This window comes from Clarias gariepinus, chromosome 21, assembly GCF_024256425.1.
Source record: "Clarias gariepinus isolate MV-2021 ecotype Netherlands chromosome 21, CGAR_prim_01v2, whole genome shotgun sequence".
Lineage (NCBI taxonomy): Eukaryota > Metazoa > Chordata > Actinopteri > Siluriformes > Clariidae > Clarias > Clarias gariepinus.
In genome coordinates, this window is record NC_071120.1 from 24,401,667 (window position 1) to 24,427,539 (window position 25,873).

Below are 25,873 nucleotides of genomic sequence, written 5' to 3' on the forward strand. Positions count from 1 at the left end.
ATTAAAAGTGTTACTTTTTGTCCATTTGCTAATTAAAAAAATAGAACTATCAAGATAATTATAATCAAAATGATAATCTTTTTAATAATCGATGCATCAATTTCTATTAAAAAAAGAATGTTCCATGTTTCCGGGTACTACATACCTCTACATAAGTTTGTCCTCGTCTCGTTTTTGTCCCTCCACAGTCACCGTCCCAAGGCAGAGTGTCTCCCGTTAAGACTCCACAGAACGGGAGTCCAACGAAATGTCCCAGGTTCATGAAGGTCAAGAACTGGGAGAGCGGAGCAGTGTACAACGATACACTCCATCACGGCTGCAGCAAGGTAGGACCGAATCACAACACTCCGAACCAATATTCATTTGCTGACAAAAAAACAACAACAACAAAAATACATTTAAAGTTTGTCGTTGAATGTGTAAAACAAATTGGTTATTGGTGCATTTTAATCTAATTAAACACCAGATTTGAAAATAACATATTGCAATTAATGTTTTTACATTTAATTTGTGCTTTAAACCACTTTTTAAGTAAAGGATGATTTATTATTTTAGTGTGGTTTGTAATTGTGTGTTGTTGTTTTTTTCATAAAATATATTTTTGTGTTTTATTTATTTAAACAGAAGCATCAGGACGCTGATATTAGTGTATTTGCATTGCAAATGTATGACTTAATGGTGCAATATTAAACACTAGAAAGCAGTGTCTCTCGATCCTGGTCCTGGAGGACGCCCTGTCCTGCCAATTTTACCATTTTCTCAGTTCCCAGCTCTTTGATTTAAATAATCATCTAATTAATCTAATTAAAAAACATTTTTTAAATCAAAATGGGTGTAAAGGAACAAGAAAAAAACCATTAAAATGTACGTCCTCCTTTTTTACCGAAACCAAAGGTTTTTATCATTTGCCGCGGTTACAACCGCGTAATTTAATTAAGACAGTAAACAATCAGGCATTCGAGGAGGATTAGCCGTTCTGCTTGACATCTATCTATACGTCAAACTGAAGTTCAAATTTAGATTCGGTTCTTTGTGGAGACACGAGTGAGCGAAGGCAAATGAGTGTGAGCACCCTCACGAGCATCTTCACGTCCGTCGGTTTCCTCTAACTAAGTGGAAGAGAGGGATGTGAGGTTCTACACGCTTTCATGAGCGCTTAGCGTTGCATGCTAATCACGGTTAATTACAGATCATATGATTTATGATATATTACACAGGATTTTTTTTGGGTTGCTTTGCAGAAAGAGACAGCTGCATGGCGGAATTCATGGTGCCTCAGGGCTGGAGGATGTGCCGAGCCAAATGAAAGTCTTTGTTTTATTTTTACCACTCTGACTCTAAGAAGCATCCATCCATTAATAAATCAGTGGTCCCGATGACAGAAGAGATTCGGCCGTCTTGCCTCGGTTATCGGTCTTTACTCTTGGTTTAGACTCCTCCATTGTAATTTGTTCTCATTCTTCTTGCTCTGGGGTGAAATCTTGGCCAAACTCTTTCGCATGGCATGGAGCAGGGGGGTTTAGATTCTCTACGCTTCACCAGTCTTGAGTGTGCTGTTCAGGCTGCTGCACCTGTTTTAGCAGCACAGCCCTGCCCGGGTTTGTCATTAAATTTCTGCTTGGCCTCAACCACAGTGACCGCATTAGTGGCTACCTAAAGTGACAGAGCGCTTCAAATCTAATCTTATTACACTGACCATATGAGCTTGCTCAGGGCAAGGACCGAGCTGCTTCTATCATCGCTGGTGTCTGAAGTCTACACGTCTCGACATAATTGGAGATTTGAACAATGGTAATCAGGCTAAGATGACTGCATGTAGCTCATATAAATTACTTTTTTCAGTCACTTCCATCAAAGACCAGCCAGTTGAGCCACTTTAAAGAAACTTGAAACATCTTGTGACCTCCTAACACAACCAACGTTATCGTTACAATGTAACAGTTACTGTATGACAGATCTTCTAACATTAGTAGTGAGAAGACAATATGTATCCTATAGAATGAAGGCTCAGAGGGGTAAGGCACTGAGTTACTGATCAGAAGGTTGGTGGTTAGAGCCCCAGCTCCGCCAGGGTGCCACTGTTTGGCCCTTGAGCAAGGCCCTTAACCATATCTGCTCCAGGGGCGCTGTATCATGGCTGACCCTGCGCTTTGACCCGGGTTACTCTGGGATTTCATTGTGCTGTAATGTATATGTGACAAATAAAGGCCTAACCTTTTTTTTCAGATAAAGGTTTTAGGTATAAGCCCTTTAAAACCCCATAAAAGATTTGGTTGTGGACGAAATGCCTCAACTTGACGTCCAGTGATTGGGGATCAGGGCCATGCAGAGATGTTTAAAGGGGCGGGTGCTTAAAGTTAAACAGGATAAAACAGGCTGAATAACAACAACTCACATTCATGACGAATCTAATTTGAAATCGCATCATACTGTATGACTGTCATCATGTAGGGACAATGCAAAGCAAATGTAGCCTATGTTTTACCTGATGGCGTACATTGTTGCTGTTGAGGGATTACTGCTGCTCCTGTTGCTGGAGGGCAGGGCTGTGTTGTTCTGAGATTGTAGACATTAGAAAGTCCATAGGTAGCTGATTAAAGAAGTGCTTTGAGATAAAAAAAATTTATGTGTAAAAAGATTGGTGACAATGCTTGGAACCAACAGATTTAAAAAACTGGGAAATAAACTGCAACCAGGATATTAGTAGAACAAAAGACATGGTAGGGTGAAAATGTATTAAAGAAACATACACATAAAACACACAAACATGCACATGCAGTGCTTATTAAATGTTTAAACTGTAGAGATACAAAAATTTTACTTAAAATTTTACATTTTATCTAATTTGAAATATAAACCTAATATCATCTGTTACTTAATATATTTTCTTTAAAAACAGTGTTTTTTTATATCATAAATATAATAATCCATAATTATGTGAATATCCATATTAGATCGTTTTTAGTAAAATAAAAGCCCTCCAGAAAAGAAGGGTAGGGTCCTGTAACTTAATTTAAAACGAAACATGTTCCCTAAAACGGTGGGCAGAGCTACAGACCCCCCTATAACACCCTTACCCAGTTATCTATAGCAGTTAATGACCACCTCTACTTCTGCAGTTCATAAAAGGACAGGTAATGTTTGCCGCGCTGTAGCACAAACAGCACGCTCATTTATTTCAATTCATTCGTTGTCATAGATTATATAGTGCGCCGTACACCCTATTTACTGTTTTGTTGCAGTCTGCACCTTTCAATTAATTTTCCATGCCTCTCCACCGCAGAAAATGCGCGTAACGAGCGCGCTCTGCCCTCAAGGGCGAGCATTGGTTAATGGCAGTCATGTGACTGATGCAAGCCAGATCCTTTTATTTAGCAAAATTGAGATTAATAGTTATATTTTATTGTTGAGCATACGCCCATACGCACATACACATAAAAAAACAAACAAACAAAAAACAGCAACAACAACAACAACAAAAACCCCAAGAAAACTTGGAGGAAGCACCCTCCGCCCAATGCACTTGCCTGTTGGAGACACATTTTAAATGAGACATCTTGGCTTGTCTAAGATTCCTCAATGGTTCTTAACTCTTGATATTTAACGGGATGCAACAACTTGTGGATATCCTGGTTGAAACTGTATTAGGTTGGCAAGCCCTCTGTTATACAGTAAGCTTACATCAGGGGTTTTGTTGCATAGGAGTTATTGTTCTCAGGAGTTATTGTTGTTCTTAACTTGCCATCCAACCTGCTATCCAATGGGTACCCAATTTATTTTTTAATGTTCAGCTTGGAAGCTTCCTGGAAGGGAAACTCTTGCATTAGTTGACGTCCATTTGAGTTCCTTCACAAGGTCAAAATGAATGAATGAACTTTTTTAATTGGTATGGTAGATTTAATCATTTGAAACCAACAGAATGGGCAAAATGTAAATTTGCTTAGGTGGCAGATGCTTTTGCTCGAAGTACCTCATTTTTAAACCTCAGCATTTGAGGAGTAAGGGTTTGTTAAAAAGACACAAACATGGCACATATATGGATATTGACTTACTGACTTAATGATGTACTTGCTTGATCCCAATGGAAATTCCAGTTCTGGTTCCATTTGATGCCACAGCCATCCATGGCCAGGAGTCTAGACACCCAAAATGTCTATGATCTCTGAATGGAATGGACAACATTTGTCTTCCTTGTCAATCAGTAGTAGTAGCTACGTATGCAACAGGGGAAAAGTGGTTGATGGTTGGCACCAAATTGGGACTAAAATGGTGGAAAAACACACGGTAGTACTTGGATCTGGTCTCCCAGCCTTTTAATCTGTAGCCCCATGCTTAACCACCAAGTCTTCACCACCAAGCCTTCACGTAATTATACTGATGAAGATATATCTAGATAAAATCTTTGTGCACTGAAGCTATCATTTCTCAATTGCAGGTGCCAATTTGCAACGAAAGAGTATGTATAGGCTCCGTGATGACGCCGACCATGAGAAGTAAACCAGATGAGGTTCGGACCAAAGACGAGCTCCTATCACTGGCCACAGACTTCATCAACCAGTACTACACTTCAATAAAAAGGCAGGATCAAGCATTGTCCAAGAAGTTCATGTAAAGTTCTAGGGATACTGGTATGTCCTTTTGCTAACGATCTGGCTTGCAGGTGTGGATCCAAAACACATGAGGACAGACTGGAGGAGGTTAAAAAGGAGATTGAGGGTTCTGGAACATACCAGCTTAAAGATACCGAGCTAATCTATGGGGCCAAACACGCCTGGAGGAACGCCGCTCGCTGTGTAGGGAGGATCCAGTGGTCCAAGCTACAGGTAGGAACATTGAGCTTTCATAAGTTTCACTGCTGATCTAGCCATTCTTTTTTTTTTTGAGAGAGAGAGTATGAACATCTGTATGCACAAAAACAAACCCAGAATTACAGCAATTACATGATGATTACAATGATAATAACAGAGTTGTTTTTGACTAGGTGTTCGATGCTCGAGACTGCACAACAGCACATGGGATGTTTAATTACATCTGCAATCACATCAAATATGCCACTAACAAGGGCAACCTCAGGTGAGCGGTGGAAATAATTTTTTTGGGGGGTGATTCAGGAGGGGAGAGCATTAGGAATTACTCGTTTTATTCCTGAGTACCAAGAGATTTATTACTCATATGTTATTGTTATAATGGTTACTCATTTCTTTCCACCTCCACTTTTTATTTAGTGCCGTCCTCCCCACCCCATAATCCTCTTTAGCTATACCCCTTCCCAGCTTTACTTATCTACCTCTTTTCATCACCTTTCTCGGGAGCTCCTTTGTGGGCGGCACATGCCCCTGCAGAGCCAAATCTCACCTCCAAAAATTTCCGCCTGACTACAAGGCTAATCATACATGACACCTACTCTGTGTTTAGCTTAATTAGTGTCACGTCATGCATTGATTAGAGGCTGGAAGAGACAAGCAATGAGGCCAGAAAGAGACAGTGAGAAAGAGACAGAGATGTCGAAGGGGGGACCGTTTCAACCAATTTTTCTCCGAAACTGAGAAATTGCTTTGATCTCCCAAGACAAACACGAGCTCGTGTTTCCTGATTACATCATCGGGAAGTGTTAGCGAGGACACCGGTGGTCACCCTACCTGCAGTTCCGCTAGTTTATTAGGAATATTTGCATGTTTTTTCTTTAAACAATATCATGACCCAGATTTATCCATGCCACTTTCTGGGACTTTTATTTTTTGGATTGGTTGTGTAATTTTTGCAGAAGGGTTTTCTCCAGGGTGTATTCTTGCCTCACGCTCATGCCATGACTTTAGATCTTCAGAAAGGAGAAAGGAACAAATCCTGGATGGTTCACCAATCCATCACAGACCAACATATACTAGGGGCGGTCATAAAATCTGTATTATCGTTATAGAAAAAAAAAACCTAAAAATATTTGCCCAAATTAGGTCTTCTTCCTCTCCATCACTTGAAGAACCCACAAAAAGAAAACTTCTTCAAAGATGGTCCCCACCAGCTCATCCATCATTTGGAGAATTGTGTCGCCTTAGGTGGAGGATTCTGTATGTAGAGAAGGACTAAGCTTACGACCAACTTCATTTTGATTAGGTTATTTTTTAATTACAATATTTTTTCCGCTCCTCGTTGTCTGTTGCCATGTTTTTCCAGGTGGAAACAACTTAAAGTTTTCGGAGGAGTTTGTAAAGGAACATTGGGAGAACATGGATGATATTGTGCACAGGCAGTAACCCGATCTCAGGATTGAATGACTGAACGAAAGAGGCTTGGCATTAGCTTTGTAAAAAAAAAAAAATTAAGAGCTGGATTGAGCAGCTCTTGATGTGCTAGACAGCTGCAGTCTTCCATGACGTGATTGACCGATGCGCCGCTCTGTCTTATACTGGCTGACTCACGGTCATGTCAGAGTACATCAAGTGCAGTCAAAAGTTCCGTCAAAACTCCAGTGGTAAACTTTTGTTTTAAGACTGGAGGGGGTATTTTCCATTGACACATTGCTCTTACATAAAACAATGGCGTTTCCTTAAACCGGATCCTTTTTAGTAAAGATCTTGGTTTCTTGATTCGTTGGTTGTCAGAGGCATCCTTACATGACATTAACGTCCTTCAATCTTACCCGCAGGTCAGCGATCACCATATTTCCTCAAAGGACGGATGGAAAACACGATTTCCGTGTGTGGAATAGCCAGTTGATCCGCTACGCTGGCTACAAGCAGCCCGATGGCTCTGTTCTGGGCGATCCCGCTTCCCTGGAGCTCACTGAGGTGAGACTTTAAATCTCTGCCTTATGGAGATTAAATTATAATGGCTTCAACCCTCCTGGGACCATCGAGCAAGCAAGAAGGCTGTCTGTGATATAGTATCTACTTAATAACAATGAAAAAATATACGCACTATAAAATGCAAAATGATTAAAACGCTGTAACTCATTTGTCAGAAGAGACAGCATGTGTCCTCGAGCCTCCTGCTGCGGGGCTGATTATCTGGTGCGTCATGTTTGATAATTACGGCGGGAAGAACTTGTGGCTTTTCAGAAGAAAAAAAAAAAATAACATCCGGTTATTTATGGAAAGTTCTGAAATATACACTAAATATGTGTGCATGGCTCTGCTGGAAATTTACGGAGCCAGTTTTTGGAGCTGTCGCAGATGCCTTTACCAAGAACAAAAAACAGAAGGGAAAAAAAAAAACTGTAAACTGTTTCTATATTAATCCCAGTTTTTTGGTGTGTGTGTGTGTGTGCATTGTAGATCTGTATACAACAGGGATGGAAAGCGCCCAGAGGCCGGTTCGATGTCTTGCCCCTTTTGCTCCAAGCAAACGGCAATGACCCGGAGCTGTTCGAGATCCCCGACGATCTCGTGCTAGAAGTCGAAATCACACATCCGAAGTAAGTGAGATGTCCGACGAAATGCATTAGCTTTTAAAAGCACCTGGTTTAGAATTGTATTTATTTTTGTAGAGGTGGATGATGGTAGGGTTTATTTGCTGGTGGATATGAAAGAAAGTACCTCGGGTTAATGGTCCTGGCAACACTTTTATTAATTATTTGGAATAAAATAAATTATGGAATAAAATAAGAAATAGAATATAGAGAAACTTATCTATAGAAAAATATTAAAAATATTGAAAAAATATATAAAAATATAAAAAATGCAATAATGGAAAGAAGATTAGTCTTATTATGCTTGGTGGTTTTCTTCCAGGTACTCCGGTTTCCTCCCACAGATCAAAGACATGCAGATTAAGCTAATTGGCATCCCCAAATGAATGACTGTGTACGTGCGTGTGTGTGTGTGCCCTGCAATGGCTTGGCACCCCGCATCGTGCCCTAAATCTCCTGGGTAAGCCTCCAGGCCCCTGCGACCTTGTATACAGGATTGAGCGGTATAGACGATGAGTGAGTGTTGTCCCAAGTACCTACTTGAAATTTGTTCTTTTAATTATAAGGGTGTAAATACTTTTAATCCGTCCCTGAATGCAAAAAGTTTGAGAGCTCCTTGTATGTTGTTATATATTATTAATGTCGCTATCATACACACAGTTTCCAGCATATTCCGTCTCCTTCATGGCCGTACTGGAATGATGAAACTGTGAATGTAGTGCTGTGAATCGGAGAGTCTGGCAGAGTATTAGCATCACGGGAGTCATGCTGAGAACAAGTGGCCTGCATGCGTAAGTCAGGGACGTAGGCCAGCGCAGCATAAAACTGGCCCTTCCCCCAGATTCGAACTCAGACACGGTGCCAGTTTGTCAGCCTCCACGGGCGCTGATAATGCCTCAGACAAGCTGAGAGAAGCACAACCTGTGCTACTTACAGTACACTCATTTCCAAACAGAAGCGTGTTTAACAGGGATTGACGTTTAAATGACACAAATGGAGTAATAACGATCCGTAAGCTCAGGATTTACAGACGCAATATCTTTAACATCTTTAACAGGTTCATCTGTCATGTTGTACAGTGTAAGCTTTTTAAATATAATCCTTTCCATGATGTATAAATAAAAAAAAATAATATTGAAATAAGAATTTTAATAAGAATTGAACTATCTATGGTATCGTCAGAACTCAATGGTGCAAGATGCATGATATGAGTTTGGCACGAACATGGCCTCAACTGTATAGAATATAGAAGCATCGGACATGTGATCAGAAGGTCCAAGGTTCAAATCCCACCACCACCACCAAGTTGCCCTTGAGCAAGGCCCCTAATCCTCGACTGCTTGATGTATTATGAGATAAGTAAGTAAACAAGTAAACAGGGCACCAAATTAGTGGTTGTGACGGGACTCACAAAAACAAATTCATTATTCAGTTCAACCGTTGCCATGGAAACTGGGAACGTATGGCGGGTGTCACAGGTGGAATATGACACTTTTAAAACTTTCCGTTGTGTGTTTGCACTTTGACGATCTGTGTTGCGTCATTGTTATGTATAGGAAGTCCATATACAAGAAATTCTTCAAGAAATAGTTAATTTAATGCTAAAAAGATGAAATCCACCATTTAAACCTGTTAAACCTATATTAAATGAATATATAAATAAATAAATAAATCTCATGTCTTGTACAGTAGGTGTAGAAACAGATTATATCGAGGTGTTTATAGAGCACTTTAGCAAACCACTGTAAGGTTGTGTATTCTGATCTGTCTACTGAGGAGCTTTATTGGGTATAGCAGAAGCTAGAAAGCAGCCAGAGGCCAATTTGGCCACATGTGCAAACACCTGAGAACCTTGCAGGTGCTGGTAGAGCGATAATGAACGTTTTGGCACGGTTCACACTAAATGCATTTAGCGACGGGCGAATTACTGTAGCGCACGCTGTTGGATTCCTGCAAGATAAAGTTGTAAACAACAGGATGTTTTAAGTAAAATGCTAATTTCGACAAGTGTGCTTAATGCATTTTTTGGCCGCTTGCATGTTTTGTTTTGTTTTTTCATCCATATCTAGATCTCTAAATAGAGTTGTTTTTTTTTTTTCAATGCAGAAAGTTTCATAAAAATGTTCTCACCTTTAGTCGAGTAAAGGTCGCACAGTACTGTACTTTGCCTGATGGACTGATCAATGTGTAAATATTGTCATAGATTACAAAAAACAAAAAATTCACATAATCAGCTAAAGAGGTCACACTACAGCCGTGATGAAAAGGTTTGAGAATGACACAAATATTAATTTTCACAAAGTCTTCTGCTGCTTCAGTGTTTCTTTTAGATCTTTTTGCCAGATGTTACTCTGGAATACTGAAGTATAACTACAACAAGTGTCAAAGGCTTTTATTGACAATTATATTTGTGTAATTTATGTAAAGAGTCGATATTTGCAGTGTTGATCCTTTATTCTAAAGACCTCTTTATGTAATTCTCCCTGGCATGATGTCAATCAACTTCTGACTGATGGAAGCCCGTTCTTGCATAATCAACTTTGAAATTGTCAGAATTTGTGTGTTTTTCTGCGTCTATCTGTTTCTTCAGGATTCTTAACGGAATAAAGGTCTGGGGAGTTTCCTGGCCGTGGAACCGAAATTTCAATGTTTCCAGGGCCACTTACTGTAGTTATCACTTTCGCCTCATGCCAAGGTGCTCCATCATGCTGGAAAAGGCACCAAAATGTTCTCGGATGATCAGGAGAAGTTGCTCTCGAAGGATGTTTTTGTACCGTTCTTTATTTATGGCTGTGTTCTTAGGGAAAGTTGTGAGTGAGCCTATTCTCATGGCTGAGAAGCGACCCCACGCATGAACGGTCTCAGGATGCTTAAGTGTTGGCATGACACAGGACTGATGGTAGCGCTCTGACAAAAAGATGTAAAAACATTAAAGCAGAATATTAATTAGAAAATTAATATTTTTTGTTTTTCTTAAAACTTTTGGCGCCGGCTGGTTTCCGTTTAGTGACCAAATGGTGACGGAAAAGAAATTCCTCCAAGAAATCCTATTTAGGAGTGTGGCAAATTTTTTATTTTGATTTTCTTTAAAGCCTGAAATCAGGAAACAAATTAAAAAAGAGGTTTGTGCATACGACAAGAAGTATGTGAAATATTTTTTTTTTGTTGTTAAAAAAATGCATCATATTACTTAGTATGTTCATAATTCACTTATTGTATGTGTGCAATTAAAATAAATAAGCTATCTCATATCCTGGTACACAATTCAAACTCGTTCCATTAAGGATACTGTTGTCTTTTCTTAACTAACATGAACAATATTTTAATATCCATCTAAATAACACAAGCCCAATGTTGCCTTATGGTCTGAATTTCATTTCCTTTCATCATCCAAGGTTCGAATGGTTCAAGGACCTGAATCTGAAGTGGTACGGCTTGCCCGCTGTGTCTAGTATGCTGTTAGAGATCGGAGGCTTGGAGTTCACCGCCTGCCCCTTCAGCGGGTGGTACATGGGTACCGAAATCGGCGTCCGGGATTTCTGTGACAGCTCGCGCTACAACATCCTGGAGGTACTGCTTAGTGCTCTGAAGTCTGAGGCATTTTCGATGTAAGGAAGCTCACATTTACACAATCTAATGAGCTATTATTGTGCCTAATGCAGCACGCTGGATTATGAATATCAGTTAAATTAAATCCAATATTATCCCACACGTCCGTCATTACCATAACGACAGAGGTTGATTTTTCTATTATGATAACCAATTTGCAGGGGTACGATATACTAATTCGGAAATATGGTAATGCGGCCGTTATCATTCAGCGCTCATTGTTCATATTTCTTTTCTGATTAAACCATGACCTCATATTAGTCTGGTTGAATATAAAATAAAGCTGGAGTCTTTACATTACCAAACTACATTAACTGATGCAACTATTTATAATCCAGTACACTATTCATGCCTGTTCTGTTTTTGTGATTACATTTCTACATGGCATGATCGCTTAAATTATCCAAAGTAAATCCGTTGAAATAAGGAGTTCATTGTTTTTTTTTTTGGGGAATTTTAAAAGAAGAAAAAAAAAAGGCAATGCATTTATGACGTAAATGCTTTCAGGCTCAGGTATCTCATTTCCATAACCATTATGTGGAGGAGGAAGTGAAGAAGGTTATGGAAAGTTACGCAACACCCACCTGTGATTCACTACCTTTATCAGCACGCTCGAGTGCAGAATGATGACGGTTTTATTGTGCTGTTAGAGTATAAAAAAGACTGCCTATGAATCTCGTCTATCTTTATACTACAGTAGGTAACATGAAGAATTATAAAAATGAAAGTAGTTGTCATAATTCGTTCATCATTATCATAGGTCTTCCTCAGGTTGGCCTAAATAATACATTATACAGTATCTGTTCATAGCGATATTATTTATTATAGACACACGACACGCTTCCCCTGACGTTCTCTATTATGTTGAGTTTATGAAATCTTACAAGTTCATTCATGCACATTTATCCTCAATTACTCTTTTACAATCTAAGTCCTGGAATATGTCCATACCATCTGGGAAGAGAAACTCCATAGAGGTGATAACCTGGTCATTCAGTACATTAAAGTCATCAGCTGACTTCATTTTATTGCCATATAACGTTGTTAAGCCTAGACCTGAGCAACTGAAGCAACCCCAGATGTTTTAAACCAGATGTTTTGACTCTGTCTCCAGAGGTTTGTATAGTGGACACTATGCATGATGGGTGCATCACTTCACGCCCATCCCTTCTGACCTTGGAATAGGGTCAATCTGGACTCATCAGACCACATGACCTTTTTCCATCCCACTAAAGTGCAATATTTATTCTCCCTAACAGATTAGATCCTTTTTTTTATGATTTTGTGTGTGTATGGAAATGCTCTTACTTTCACTATTAAACTATTAGCTCTGGTTTTTACTGGTAATTTTTTTTACCATTCATTATTTTTTTTATCAACCACTTGTATTTCACAAAGCTGACGGTTTAGCACTACCTTCCAGGTTTTGATAATGTCTTGCAGGGTCCAGGACCCATTTCCAGTAATTTCCTCCCTCCTTTATTTGTTTTCCTCGCTTGATGAAGCCCAATAATGACCCCCCTGAACTGGTGACTTTTTGTTTCTTGGCCAGGCGGTGTATAAGTCTACGAGTCTACCTGAGTCTCCAATAACTACCTGGACTCCATATTTACATCAATTAACATCAACTGTTATGGGGCCTCCGAGTGGTGCAGTGGTAAAGCGCTCACCCTATCATCCGGAGATCACGAGTTCAATCCTCTGATGCCTGTAACCTCTCGCAGCCGGAGGTCTAGAGAGAGCTGATTGGCCGAGCTCTCTCTCAGGGGAGGGATGAGCGGTACTTAGTGCTCCCACATTAATCACGGCTCAACGCAACCAGAAGTGTCTGTGAGCTCACGCAAGCAGAAGGATCGGATAGCGCTCGCGACTGAGAATAGATCTAGTAGATTAATGTGGGAGCCCCCTAATGACGGGGAGGAATTGAACATGACTAAAAATCGAGGGAAAAAAAAAAAAAAACTAACGTCAACTGTTATGCTGAACTGCCCGCCACCTAACACACCGTATGATATAAATCTTGTACTGTATAGCATGCCATATATTAAAGCAACATTGCACAAGAGAACGTGCTGTTGTGCTGGATATCAGCACGGCTGTGATGCCGGCGTAGGCACGAGGGCGCAGAATGTGAGTTTTATCAGGCTTGCTTCCAGTGCTGCAGGTCGTACCGGCCTACTTTCACCCATGATGGTGATTGATAAGTTCATATCATTAACGATTTTTAGAACGACTGTGACATCGCCAGCACTTGTGGAATGTTGCTTGTCCAATCAGGTTACTTGGTCAGAACCAACTGCTGTATAATACTCAATAAAGATTGTCTTAACCTTATTCAATGATCTGGCATACAGTATTATTATAGTCCAGATGGCTTTGTCTTTTAATAAACATTTAAGTCGTGCTTATGTTGGCTTGTGCTATAAATATATTAGGATATACAGTGCAAAAAACGTACAGTATAATGCCTCATGTTTATATAGTTTATACTGCATTTACAACAAAATAATAAAATTCTTTTCATCTTACGCCTGTATTGAGTTAGAATAATGCCTCAGTGTGAATATACACGTATACACTTCAGTACATTGTGAGAAATAAACATATAGTGTATAATGCATCATGATTCGTACAGTTATGGCAGGCATTATTAATATCCTGTATGGATTATATGATTTTAAAACGCAATGAGAATACTACGGTGGCCCTGAAGTGCAAAACAAATTAATAAAACTGAAACCAAAAAAACAAAACCCAAAACAAAATAGCAAAACCCAAAACGAATTTGTTGTTTTGTTTTGAGTTTTGTTGTTTTGTTTATGGTTTTGTTATTTTGTTTTCAGATTTGTTAATTTGGTTTTAAATTTGTTTATTTGTTTTCCGTTTTGTTAATTTGTATTGCACTTCTCGGCCAGTCAGATACAAACCCGTAAAGGTAGGTATAGTTTGCAAATGAAATTCTTACCGCTGATTGGACGAGACATCTGTCACTCAAGATATACAGGAAGTACTGTAGTAGCGGTAGATTCATGTGTGTATGAATGTGCAAACATGTACTGTCCTTATTGTGGTTTCAAATATGGCGTTCTTACGGTGGCCCTGAAGTCAGTTTTGTTTTTGTTTTTTTTGCACTTCACGGCCACCGTAGTTTAAAGTAAAGCAGAACACACAAGAAACAAAGATAAAGAAACAAGTTCCTACTTTCTGTATATCTTGAGTATATCAAATTCAAAACCAAATTAACAAATCCGAAAACTAAATAACAAAAACAAAACAACAAAACCCAAAACAAAATAACAAATTAGTTTTGGATTTTGTTATTTTGTTTTGGGTTTTGATATTTTGTTTTTTAATTAGTTATTTTGTTCTCCGTTTTGTTAATTTGGTTTTGAATTAGTTATTTTGTTTTGGGTTTTGTTAATTTGGTTTTGAATTAGTTATTTTGTTTTGGGTTTTGTTATTTCATTTTTTTTTATTTTGTTTTCAGTTTTGTTAATTTGTTTCGCACTACACGGCCACTGTAGAATACAAAATTTAAACTGTTGAAAATTTGCTAAATCTTTGTGTTTATTTTCAATCTATCACTTCAACTTCCTCATAGTAGGAGTCCTTCTGGCTCTCTTATTGGCTCGTTAATGAGCTGAATTGGATTTATTAAGGAATGGCTTAATTGAAGGAGTAAACAGTCATGTTTTCTTTTGTTTGTTTTAACAGGAAGTTGCCACCATGATGGGCTTGGACACCAGGAAGACATCGTCTCTGTGGAAAGACCAGGCGCTAGTGGAAATCAATATTGCCATCCTGTACAGTTACCAGGTCCTGTTAAAGATGGGTTATGATGAATTAAATTGTCCAGAGTTACTAACCCTTAAAGGTCTATGATGATACCTGTACAGTTTCAAAGGTTCTGATTGGTTTAGGATTTATTTTATTGTATAGACTTTAAATTGCATCTTTTTCATTACAATTGTAGTTCCAATAGTACCAAGGGGTGTTCAAGTCAAACCAAGACTTTTGATTGTGCAGAATAACAGAACACAGTTATGAGAGTAAAAACACTCCCTTTATTTCTTTATATAATCCCCTGATACACCAATGCACTTTTCCCAGTGTTTCACTAGTGCTTGGATACCATCAAGGTAGGTAGAAAGTTTTCTCAGTACAATGGAGCCATAATCTGACTGCCTGTCAAATTCACGTCTGAAACACTGGCCTCCCAGGAACTTCTTTAGTGGCCCAAACACGTGGAAATGGCTTGGAGCGAGGTCAGGACTGTACGGGGGACGTGGCAATGACTCCCAGCCGAGTTCCTGTAATATGCAAGTGGTGTAAGCGAATGATTGATTGTCTCTTACGCGATTTGGTGACAAATTGTCCTGTGATTTTCAAGGATCAGGCTTTCCGCTTGTTGCTCCAATCGTCATTCACAGACTTATGGCCTTCATTAAAACATTTAAAGAAATTTCAACACAAATCCCGGTTTGACTTGAACACCCCTTGTTGTTTATACATAGCAGGGACTTCGCCTTCATGTCATTCAGTTGGTTAACATTGCTTTAAACACTTTTTTTTTATAATACCACATGTACAGATGTCCAAGGTGACCATCGTGGACCATCACTCAGCCACAGAGTCCTTTATGAAGCACATGGAGAACGAGTTCCGGGTGAGAGGCGGATGTCCGGGTGACTGGGTGTGGATCGTTCCTCCAATGTCGGGCAGCATAACGCCCGTCTTCCACCAGGAGATGCTCAATTACCGCCTCACACCTTCTTTCGAATACCAGGTAAGGACTACCAACCGTTTATGAAGGCGTTTGCTGGGGATTTGCAGCATTTAGCAGATGTAAAGTGGTTTGTATGAGAGTTTTATAGTCTCCATCAACAGCATATTTCTTGACAACAGACTGTGAGTAACTTAACAGGCAGGGAAAGTACATTCCACTATTCAAGACAGCAAGGCCAGCAGTAATTAAAGAGGGGAACGAATTTCCCACATTTGTCCTTACCAGCATTGTTCAAATTAGCTTTCTGATATTATCATAAAAACTATAAGAATAAGTCGTCTTTATACTGTAGGCCTACTGTATATAAGGTCATTTTAACATTGGCTGATTAAAACAATGCACTCTAACTGTAAGGTAAAAATATGTATATGATATTTTACAATTTTGTTGTACAGTACACAGAATTTAATTAAGTAAATAGCTAATAATCAAAAGTTGTTGGGAAAAAAATCTGTTTTTGTTAAACATCAAAGGAGAATTTCCATTTTTGTTAAATGACAACAAAAACAAATTGGTTGTAATGAAAGTGTTGGCCAAAACACAGTATTAGTGCTGATTTTATTAATAAATAAATAAATAAAAACATTTTAAATGCATGTGATTTTATATGTTCCTCAAAAAAAGTCATTACACTGTCTCGCTTTAAACAATAATCATTTAAAATGCAAATTATTCATATTTCTCTATAAGTAATTAAGGATACTTGAATTGATGTAATCTTCTAGACGCATATGACCTGTAAAAATCTTAAATTAAAGCACTCCCTGTTTTTTGTAAAAGCTTAAAAAGCCAAAAGTCTGTAGTGTCCGTAACCATGTCAAATTCATGTTGCAATATCTTAACAATTGTCTTTTCATGTGAATTCTAAACTGTCATCTGATTGACAGTTAAGATAATTTTCAAAAAAGACACTACATACAGTAACAGGACATGAAATTGTATTAAGCAAATGTGTCTCAAATGTGCATACTTACGAAAAAAAAACGAAGGATGGATCAGGAGATAAAAAGCATTAATTAATGTATTATGAAAAATGGTGTCCAATGGAGATTGGATCATATAGATGTTTTAGCAGAAAGCAAAGACTGTAGGGCTTGAAGAGTTGATTCCTTAATTGCATAATGATACATTAATTGATTAATTGATTAACTAATTGAAGCTCTTTATCCTGGTCAGAGTGGTGATAGATTCAGATCGACTCTGAACACCTCCTGGGTGGGCCGTAGATTTCTTGCTGATGAATTATGATTATGTCTGCCTGCAGGCCGAGCCCTGGCACACTCACGTGTGGAAAGGAGTGAACGGGACTCCCACCAAGAAAAGAGCGATCGGCTTTAAGAAACTCGCCAAGTGAGTGTGCACGGGAATTTTATCCTTGTTTTTTACTTTAAAAAAGGGCATAATGTAAAATGTTGTGCACACACACACACACACACACAGCCTTGATTGGCCATTTGATTGTGATTGTGATTGACAGCCTTTGCTTAACTGTTTGTGTGTGAGAGTGAGAGTGTTTTATCCTGCACCGTGTTTGCGTTATTACACCTCGCACTGGTGGCGGAAGGTGAGGAAATGAAACAGCAGTCTAGCTCACTCAATCATCTTCAACGGTCTAATCAGGACCCATTTTGAAGTTTTTTTTTTTTTTTCGGGACTCCCACTTTGCTGTAACAGCTGTAATTGCATGATGCAGGATGGAAGAGGACGGATCTTTGTGGTGGCAGGATCGGTAAAGAAAAGGTTCCTGTTGATCTGACAGCGTACAGAATGAGAATGCGGTCTGGAATAAACAGAAACATTTTACGTTCTTTTTAAATGATGGAGTAATTTTGCATTTTTACATTTGTAGTACATTCTTCTCGCAGACTACTTTTAAATTTCCCGTCACTAAGATGTGATGTATATCAGAATAAAAACAATATTCTATATATTTTATATAAAATTCTACCGTGGAGTGCTGTGATGTGAATAGACGCATCTGTTACTGTACCTCCTTGAAGTTGATGATTTTTCCACAACAGTGCACGCCAATGTGTTTTATTCCTGTTATACCTCAGGAGTTTGCTAACAGTCGCTATTTATTTAATTGAAGCTCATGTATTATGTTTATATTTAAATAAAACAAGTTTAAATAACACTTGGATATCTTGGATCTCGAAATGCTCCAGCTGAAATACAGCGTCCTGGCTGCTTAATTTTTATTTTTACAATCATGCCATTTCAGTGTCTGTACCAAAATGCAGGATTTGAAAATGAAAATGGGTGTGAATCATCATGTTTGAGGCATCTCCCACCCGTTTTGAGGCTTGTCCGATCAGCATCTCTGCCAAAATATGAAATAAAAGGGGAAAAAAAGGATTAAAGATTTTTTATGTGCATATATATATATATATACACAAGGAGAGTTCAAATCAAACAGGGACTTGAAATTAAATTCTGCAAACATTTTTAAGAAGGCTGCACGTGCACCTGACCCTCTTTAGCTCAGAGCCCACTAAAGACGTCCTGGTGAAAGTGTACACACTATCATTCACCGACACCACTTATACATTACAGAAACTCGACTGGGAGTTATTGCTACAGTCCTGACCTCACTCCAAGCCATTTCCTTTAATGTTTGGATCATTAAAGGAGTTCCTGGGAGGCCAGCGTGTCAAACATGAAGCAGGCAGTCTGATCATGGCTCTGGCGTATTGAGAAAACTTTCTATCCAAGCACAAGTGACACTCTGGGATAAGTGCATTAGGGGATTATTTAGAGCAATAAACAGACTTTTAGGCCACAAAAAGTCCCGGTTTGACTTGAACACCTCTGCGATTTGCTTTGTTTCCTTCTGTTTTTTTCCAAGCTGTTATAGAAAATTGCTAAGCCTTTTTCTGATCAATCAGAATGGAGACTTTGTGGTATAAACCGTATTGAAAGTTTCAAGCTTCTTTACAGGTATTGGTGGTTTCCGTGGGAGGTCAGGTCATCTTAATCCAGCGCATGGACCATGAAAAGTTTTATCTTATCTTGCTAGAGGAGAGAAATTCAATTACATTGTGTCCTTATCTGTGTGTTCTGTGCAGGGCTGTAAAGTTCTCGGCTAAGCTGATGGGTCAGGCCATGGCGAAGCGAGTCAAGGCCACCATATTGTTCGCCACCGAAACGGGGAAATCGCAGGACTATGCAAAGACCCTGTGCGAGATTTTCAAGCACGCTTTCGACGCGAAGGTAACGTGACACCTTGACCACATTGCTATGTTTCTCCTGGAACAGATTTTAAGCCTTATTTCACTCAAAGCCCCTGCGTCTTTAGGTCTCAGCAGTAAAACACTACAAAGGCTTTATTCCGATTCGGCCCCGGCGCATTCGGCTCTCTCAGCGCTGCAGATTGCAAAGCGTCAGATCTGTTTTCACACCGAGGGGAGCCGAGCGCAGAGCTTGGACGCCGCGAATGTGTCTTTTGTCACAGTCTTTTTTCCTCACAGGCAGAAAATCACCAAGAGACACGTGAGAATTTCCTCAGCCAAGTGGTGCGCTGTAGTTTAAGATAAGATCACAAAACACCCCAGGCTGTGAGAGGTTTAAAAGAAAATAAGAAACGGCATCAAAACAGACACTCGCGATTGTCTGGCATAGCCGAGGCTTAAAAAAAAAAGAAAAACATATATTTTTCTTCATGATAGGGGTGAGGTTGTTGGATTAAACATGATTTTGTGGTAGAGAATGACCAAGCCATAACAATGGAAACAAAAGTGAATATAATTGCAAGAATGGAGCGAGATGAGACAATGGCTGACGTTGCTCATTCTTTTAACATAATTTGTCCAACCATTTAAACAATTCTAAAGAGAAAGGAACAGACCATGAAACATTACTTACTCACTTTTTATTTCACCTCATCCTGTGTCACGGGGAGCTGGAGCCTATCCCCTATGGACTGAGGACACAAGGTGGGATACACCCTATACAATCCATTGCAGAGATTATGGAACATGTTTTATACTGTTTTTTTAGACAAAGTTTGTTGAACTTACGAACAAATTGGACTTACAAACAAGCTCTCTGAACGGAACCTGTTCGTATGTAGGGGACTTACACGTTTTTTTCCCCATCTTTCACTTTCTCTGTCTCATTATAATCCAAAAGGTGTAATTACTGTACAAGCCAAAGCAATAGCACCTTATTAAAATTGCGTTTGTCATCAACATCATTTTGTGGAATTATTGCTCTTAAAGATGCAGCTTGTAATCTTTTAAATCATCTCTGGACCTGTAATGATCGCACACTTCCAAAGATCCAGTTTGCAACATCAGCATGATGATGAGAAGCTCATGGACCTTTAGGAGGAACTTGTTTTTTTATGTCTGGTAGGATGGGAACTTGTTAACCAAATGTAAATGTCATTCTGACTGGAGGAATTCTAAAACCAAACATTGAGCCAACAAGTAAATGTTTGCTCTTGTAAGCTTGCTGTTGCTCCGTCATGAGCAAACAGTTTACAGTTTCCTTCCAGGGAACCCTTTACAGATCATATCTGACACTTTGGTGTAAATCTATTCAGAGTTTTGAGACTCTTTTAGTTTTGAGTATGAGGAAAGCATCGAGTGAAATTGAAAGGTTCGATATTTACTGTTTTCTTAACAAGTTGACAGAGGTCTCCGAGCGTCCCCAAAGTGTGTGTGTGTGTGTGTGTGTGTGTGTGTGTGTTAGTGCTAAATCTGAAATACAACTCGGATAATGTACAGGAGAATTAAAACTCCCTTTATTTCTCTAAATAATCCCTGCTAGACTAATTCACATATCCTAGCATTTCACTAGTGCTTGGATACTCACTTCGCACTGCCGACTTCATATCTGAAGCCCTGGCCTCCCAGGAACTCCAGGAACTGAGGTCAGGACTGTATGGGGGATGTAGCTATAACTCTCAGCTGACTTCCTGTAACATGCAAGTGGCATTGGTTAATGATTGTGTGTACATCGCCTCCGGAAGTTATCCGTCCATCACAGATGTACATTCTTCTTTCTTCAGCCTTCTTTCAAACCTTTACACCATTCATATGTTTTTGACCCTAATGGCTTCCCATGATCACAGCACGCTTACCCGGCTGTGTGTGATAATGGCACGTTTAATGCGGATAATAAGATGACTGAGGAAACATTTCCAGGTGTGAAGAACGGCAAGTTTCATTGGTATTATTAAAAAGCGTCTAGATGGATAGGTGGCACAGTGGTGTAGAGTTGCCTTGCACCGCCATAGTCCAGGTTCAGTTCCCGGTTCAGCACGATTCTATGTGCATGGAGTTTGCATGTTCTCCCCTGTGCTCGATGGGATTCCTCCAGGTATTCTTGTTTTCTTCCAAAGACATGCAGATTGGACTAATTGGTGTTCCCAAATTGCCCCTAGTGTGGCACCCTGTCCAGGGTGTCCCTGAGATTCCCAGTGACCCTGAATACAGGATAAAGCGTTATAGACGATGAGTGAGTGAGTGAGCTTCTAGATGGAGGTTGTGTCCTCAAACTACCTAATCTAAGGACTATTCTTACAAGCATATATAAGATGTGGGAGTGGTGGCTCAGGTGGCTAAAGCTCTAGGTTGTTGATTTTCGGATCTGAGGATCCAGGTTCGAGCCCCACCATCAGTGTGCATGCAGCGCTGGTCCCATTCCAGAGATTTTCATTTTACATTTTAACAATTTAAATGTTAATACTTGAGATGTTATTAAACTGCATTCCCTGTTTCCACTAACCAGTTGGTAATTCATTTCTTTAATTTAATTTTAATTAAATTGTGAGTTTTTACATAAATACTAATAGAAATACAATATACTGTATGTACTGTACAGAATGTCCTGCCAGTAAGTGTCGACATGATCAGTCACTCGATCCACCAGCTAGTGCTCTTTTAACACACGACAGCCAGCGATCACGGAGTGTGACGTGTGACATGCGCTTCCTCCGAAGCCCGCAGGCTGCAACTTTTCATGCTGCTGCTTAAAACACACATGGAGGAACGCATTATCCATCCTCCTCCACATACTTCAGCTCACAGACTCCCATGAGTGTGTGGTGATTGACAGGAGAAAGAGAGCATGCCGTCCCGCGCACCCTGAGAGCACGGTGGAGTTTGGCTCGCTGGCTTTCGCTGGCTTTGACTTTTAATGCTTGTGGTCTTTGTGTGTAATATAAATACCATACAATTATTGGACACACAGATGACAGTGGTGTGTGTGTGTTAAAGCTTAGGTACAGAGTATATGCTTAGGTGTGTGATTGTGTATTCACAGGTCATGTCAATGGAGGAGTACGACGTGGTGCATTTGGAGCACGAGACGCTGGTCTTGGCGGTGACCAGTACGTTTGGTAACGGAGACCCGCCTGAGAACGGAGAGGTGAGAGAGCGCTGTCTCATTCACCTCGTCCCCTCTCTCACACTACACCTGTGATTACTGGGAGTTACACTCCTTAAGTGACTCTCTCTCTCTCTGTCTCTCTCTCTCTCTCCTCCCATCATCTTTCTTTCTTTCTTCCTTTCTAATTTTGTCTTGGTCTTTATGTTTCTCTCTCTTCTCTGTCTGTCTGTCTATCTCTCGCTCTCTCTCTTTCTTTCACACACGTGCATTCTGTCTTTGTTTTTTTCTGTCTTTTTTTTCTTTGCCTGTTTCTCTCTCTCTTTCACAAACACTTGCATTCTGTCTGCTTTTGTCTATCCTTCTCTCTTTTTCCTTGTCTCCTTTCTTTCTCTCTCTTTCTCTTTTTTGTTTTGGTCTTTATCTTTCTTCCACTCCTATTCTGTCTACTTTTCTCTCTTTCTAACTTTGTCCTTCTTTCACGGATGTTTTTGTTTTGTTCTGTCTTTCTCACCCTTTCTCTGTCTGCTTCTCTCCGTCTTACCCTCTCTCTATTAATTTCCACTTATCCCCCTTCTTTCTCATTTTCTCACCATTGTCTCTTTCTTTATGCTTTCTCTGTATCTCTCTTTCTCTCTCTTCTTGTCTTCCTGCCACCTTTCCCCAATCTTTACTCACTCTATCTCTCACACACACACTTGCATGCTATTGGTGTCTGCCTCTGTCTCTCTGACTTTCTTTCTCTCTGTTTTGGTCATTATCTCTCTTTTTCTCCTCTTCTGTCTCTCTGTCTTGCCCTCTCTCTCTCACATTTGTACTCTCTTTCTTCCTCTGTCTTGCCCTCCTTGGATTAATTTCCACTTATTTCTCTCTCTCTCTCTCTCTCTCTCTCTCTCTCTCTCACACATTTGCTTTCTTATTTTTTCACTCTGTCTCTCTCTCTCTTATGCTTTTTCTGTCTCTCTCTTCTTGTCCCTGCCCACCCCCATCCACAACAATCCCTCTCTCGCTCGTGCTCTCTTTCTTCCTCTGTTGTTTCTATGATGCAGAAATTTGGTGCGGCTTTGATGGAGATGAGACACCCAACCACCAGCGCAGAGAGAAAGTGAGTGTGTGTATGTATGTGTGTGTGTGTGTGTGTGTGTGTGCCCAAACACACGCACAAGTGGTCCTCTTTTCTTCCTCCCACCCGGTAGCTTTTCCATCATTAATTTGTGCAGCGTCCTTCGCAGAGACACACTCGAATATTCATGCAGTCGTTATAAAACACCAAAAACAGGTGGTAAGTTGTGGGTTTGGGAAGCTAGAGGTCAATCAACCGGTTTCTTTAGCTGCACAAACCAAAGTGGGCCGAGGGTTAAACCTTTTATGCCCTGCTTTTTATGAATAGATAAAAAAATATATGGCTACACTTTACAGTGCAACCTCACTCAGTGTAGCATTTACACAAGTTATTATTTATCATCATTTATATTTATTTAGTATTATTTATATACCGAGTTCCCCCACATGCTCCCAGAAACACTCTTCCATAGTCTGGGTCCTGGAATAGACCTCCATAGATGTGATAACCTGGTCATTCAGTACATTCAGGTCGTCAGCTGACTTCATTTTATTGCCACATAACGTTGCTGAGTCTCGACCTGAGCATCTGAAGCAACCCCAGATCATACCCTGACTCCAGAGGCTTGTACAGTGGACACTATGCATGATGGATGCATGATGATCTCGAACAGGGTCAATCTGGACTCATCAGATCACATGACCTTTTTGGAATGCTTTAAAGTCCAATCTTTATGCTCCCTAACAATTTTTTTTTTCTGATGAGTCTCACTAACAAGTGGTTTTATTATGGACTCACAACTATTTAGTCCCAATCCCATTGTGTGTGTGTGTGTGTGTGTGTGTGTGTGTGTGTGTATGGAAATCCTCTTACTTTCACTAATAAACATACAGTAGCTCCAATACAATTTAACGCGACTTCACCAAGTGTTTAAGCAATCTCCATTCGAGATTTTTTTTCTGTCCACATTTTTTCCACAACGTTGATGGTTCAGCACTATCCTTACAGGTTTTGATACTGCGTTAAAGGGCTCTTAACCCCATTTACAGTCATTTAAAATCTCCTTAGTTGTTTTCTTAGCTTGATGCAGCAAAATAATTCGACCCTTCTGAAATGGCAATACTTTTTATTTGGCCCAGGCAGAGTATTTTTACTTTAAGACAGTATCTTCTTTCTTAATATACTGTATAATATTTAAGATCCCAATTCTCCCAGTTGCAGTAATGGGTGCCTCCAGAAAACAAAATCCAATTTGTCAGACCCCCTCATTCAGAGCATCGTACATTTTATCTCAACATACATCTAAGCAGCTAAGGGTTAAGGGCCTCGTTCAGGAACCCAACAATGGCAACAGTACCAGTTCAAACCTTTCAAACTGAGTATGCATTTATGATACAAAAATAAAAACATCTGCCTTTTTTAATTAGAGAACCTGAAATAGTTTTGAACAGTACCCTATTTCATTTCATATTCCTCTATAATACATATCAAGGTACACACTACTGAATATTGACAACAGTATTTGCTCATCTGCCTTCACATTCATATGAACTTGAGTAACATCCGAATCTTAATCTATAGGGTTTAAAGGGGCCGCCCCCTTTGCAGCCATACCAGCTTTTACTCTTCTGGGAAGACTTTCCACAAGGTTTAGGAGGAATCTTTATGGAAGGTGTTTATAGGAATCTTTTGATCGTTCCTCCAAGTGCAACAGATGTTGGACGACACTGATGTTGGACGAGATGGCCTAGAGTCTCCACTCTAATTCATCCCATACTGTAGGTGTTCTATCAGGTTGAGGTCAGGACCCTCTGCAGGCCAGTCCAGTTCTTCCACACCAAACCCACTCATCCATGTCTTTATAAATTTTGCTTTGTGCACTGTTGCACAGTCATGTTGGAACTTGTGTGGGGTTGTTTTTCAGGAGTTGGCCTTACTTCCAGTGAAAGTTAATGCTTCAGCATAACAGGACATTTTGGACAATTTCATGCTCTGCATGATCTGAAATTTAAATTTCAACTTCATGGAAACAGTTTGTGGGAGAGCCCCTTCCTGCTCCAACATGACTATGCACCAGAGCACAAAGCAATGTCCATAAGGACATGGTAAAGCCATGGTAAAGTGGAAAGCCCTACTAAAGGAGTTAAAGCTGTTATAGATGGTTGGGCCAACAACCCTATGGATTAAGAATTGGATGTTACTCAAGTTTAAATGCATGTGACGGCAGGCAAGCGAATACTTTTGGTAATATACATTTAGGCATTTGGCAGACGCTCTTATCCAGAGTTTTTATTTTGGCAGACGCTCTTATTTGTTTTATCTCCTTTCACATCTGAGAAGTTGAAGGTTAAGGGCCTTGCTCAAGGGCCAAACAGTGGCAACTTGCTTGTGGGGTTTGAACCTGGGATCTTTCGAACCGTGGTTCAATGCCTTAGCCACTAAGCTACCCCAATATAGTGTATATAACGTGTTCTACATTATCACTGAGTTTTCCCCAGTAATAATTTTTGTGCGTATTGTTTGGTCTTTCAAAGAAGCTACAAGGTGCGCTTCAACAGCGTGTCTTCCTACTCGGACACTCGCAAGTCGTCCAGCGATGAACCTGAGCATAAAGCCCACTTTGAGAGTGCAGGACCGCTCGCTAACGTCAGGTACTCCAAAACAGTGTTTTTTTTTT

At 39.8% G+C, this 25,873-nt stretch overlaps 1 protein-coding gene across 1 annotated transcript in view; it reads left to right on the forward strand.

Moving 5' to 3' along the window:
* The window catches only part of nos1 (nitric oxide synthase 1 (neuronal)), a 68,809-nt gene that overhangs the window by 19,445 nt on the left and 23,491 nt on the right, over window positions 1-25,873 (forward strand). The window contains exons 3-16 of the mRNA XM_053481599.1: window positions 189-326; window positions 4,436-4,578; window positions 4,661-4,823; window positions 4,982-5,073; window positions 6,644-6,785; window positions 7,272-7,411; window positions 10,801-10,975; window positions 14,729-14,830; window positions 15,606-15,800; window positions 17,065-17,150; window positions 18,869-19,013; window positions 22,071-22,175; window positions 23,183-23,238; window positions 25,731-25,847. Coding sequence (XP_053337574.1) covers window positions 189-326; window positions 4,436-4,578; window positions 4,661-4,823; window positions 4,982-5,073; window positions 6,644-6,785; window positions 7,272-7,411; window positions 10,801-10,975; window positions 14,729-14,830; window positions 15,606-15,800; window positions 17,065-17,150; window positions 18,869-19,013; window positions 22,071-22,175; window positions 23,183-23,238; window positions 25,731-25,847 — 1,799 coding nt within the window. The remainder of the gene's footprint in view (window positions 1-188; window positions 327-4,435; window positions 4,579-4,660; window positions 4,824-4,981; window positions 5,074-6,643; window positions 6,786-7,271; window positions 7,412-10,800; window positions 10,976-14,728; window positions 14,831-15,605; window positions 15,801-17,064; window positions 17,151-18,868; window positions 19,014-22,070; window positions 22,176-23,182; window positions 23,239-25,730; window positions 25,848-25,873) is intronic.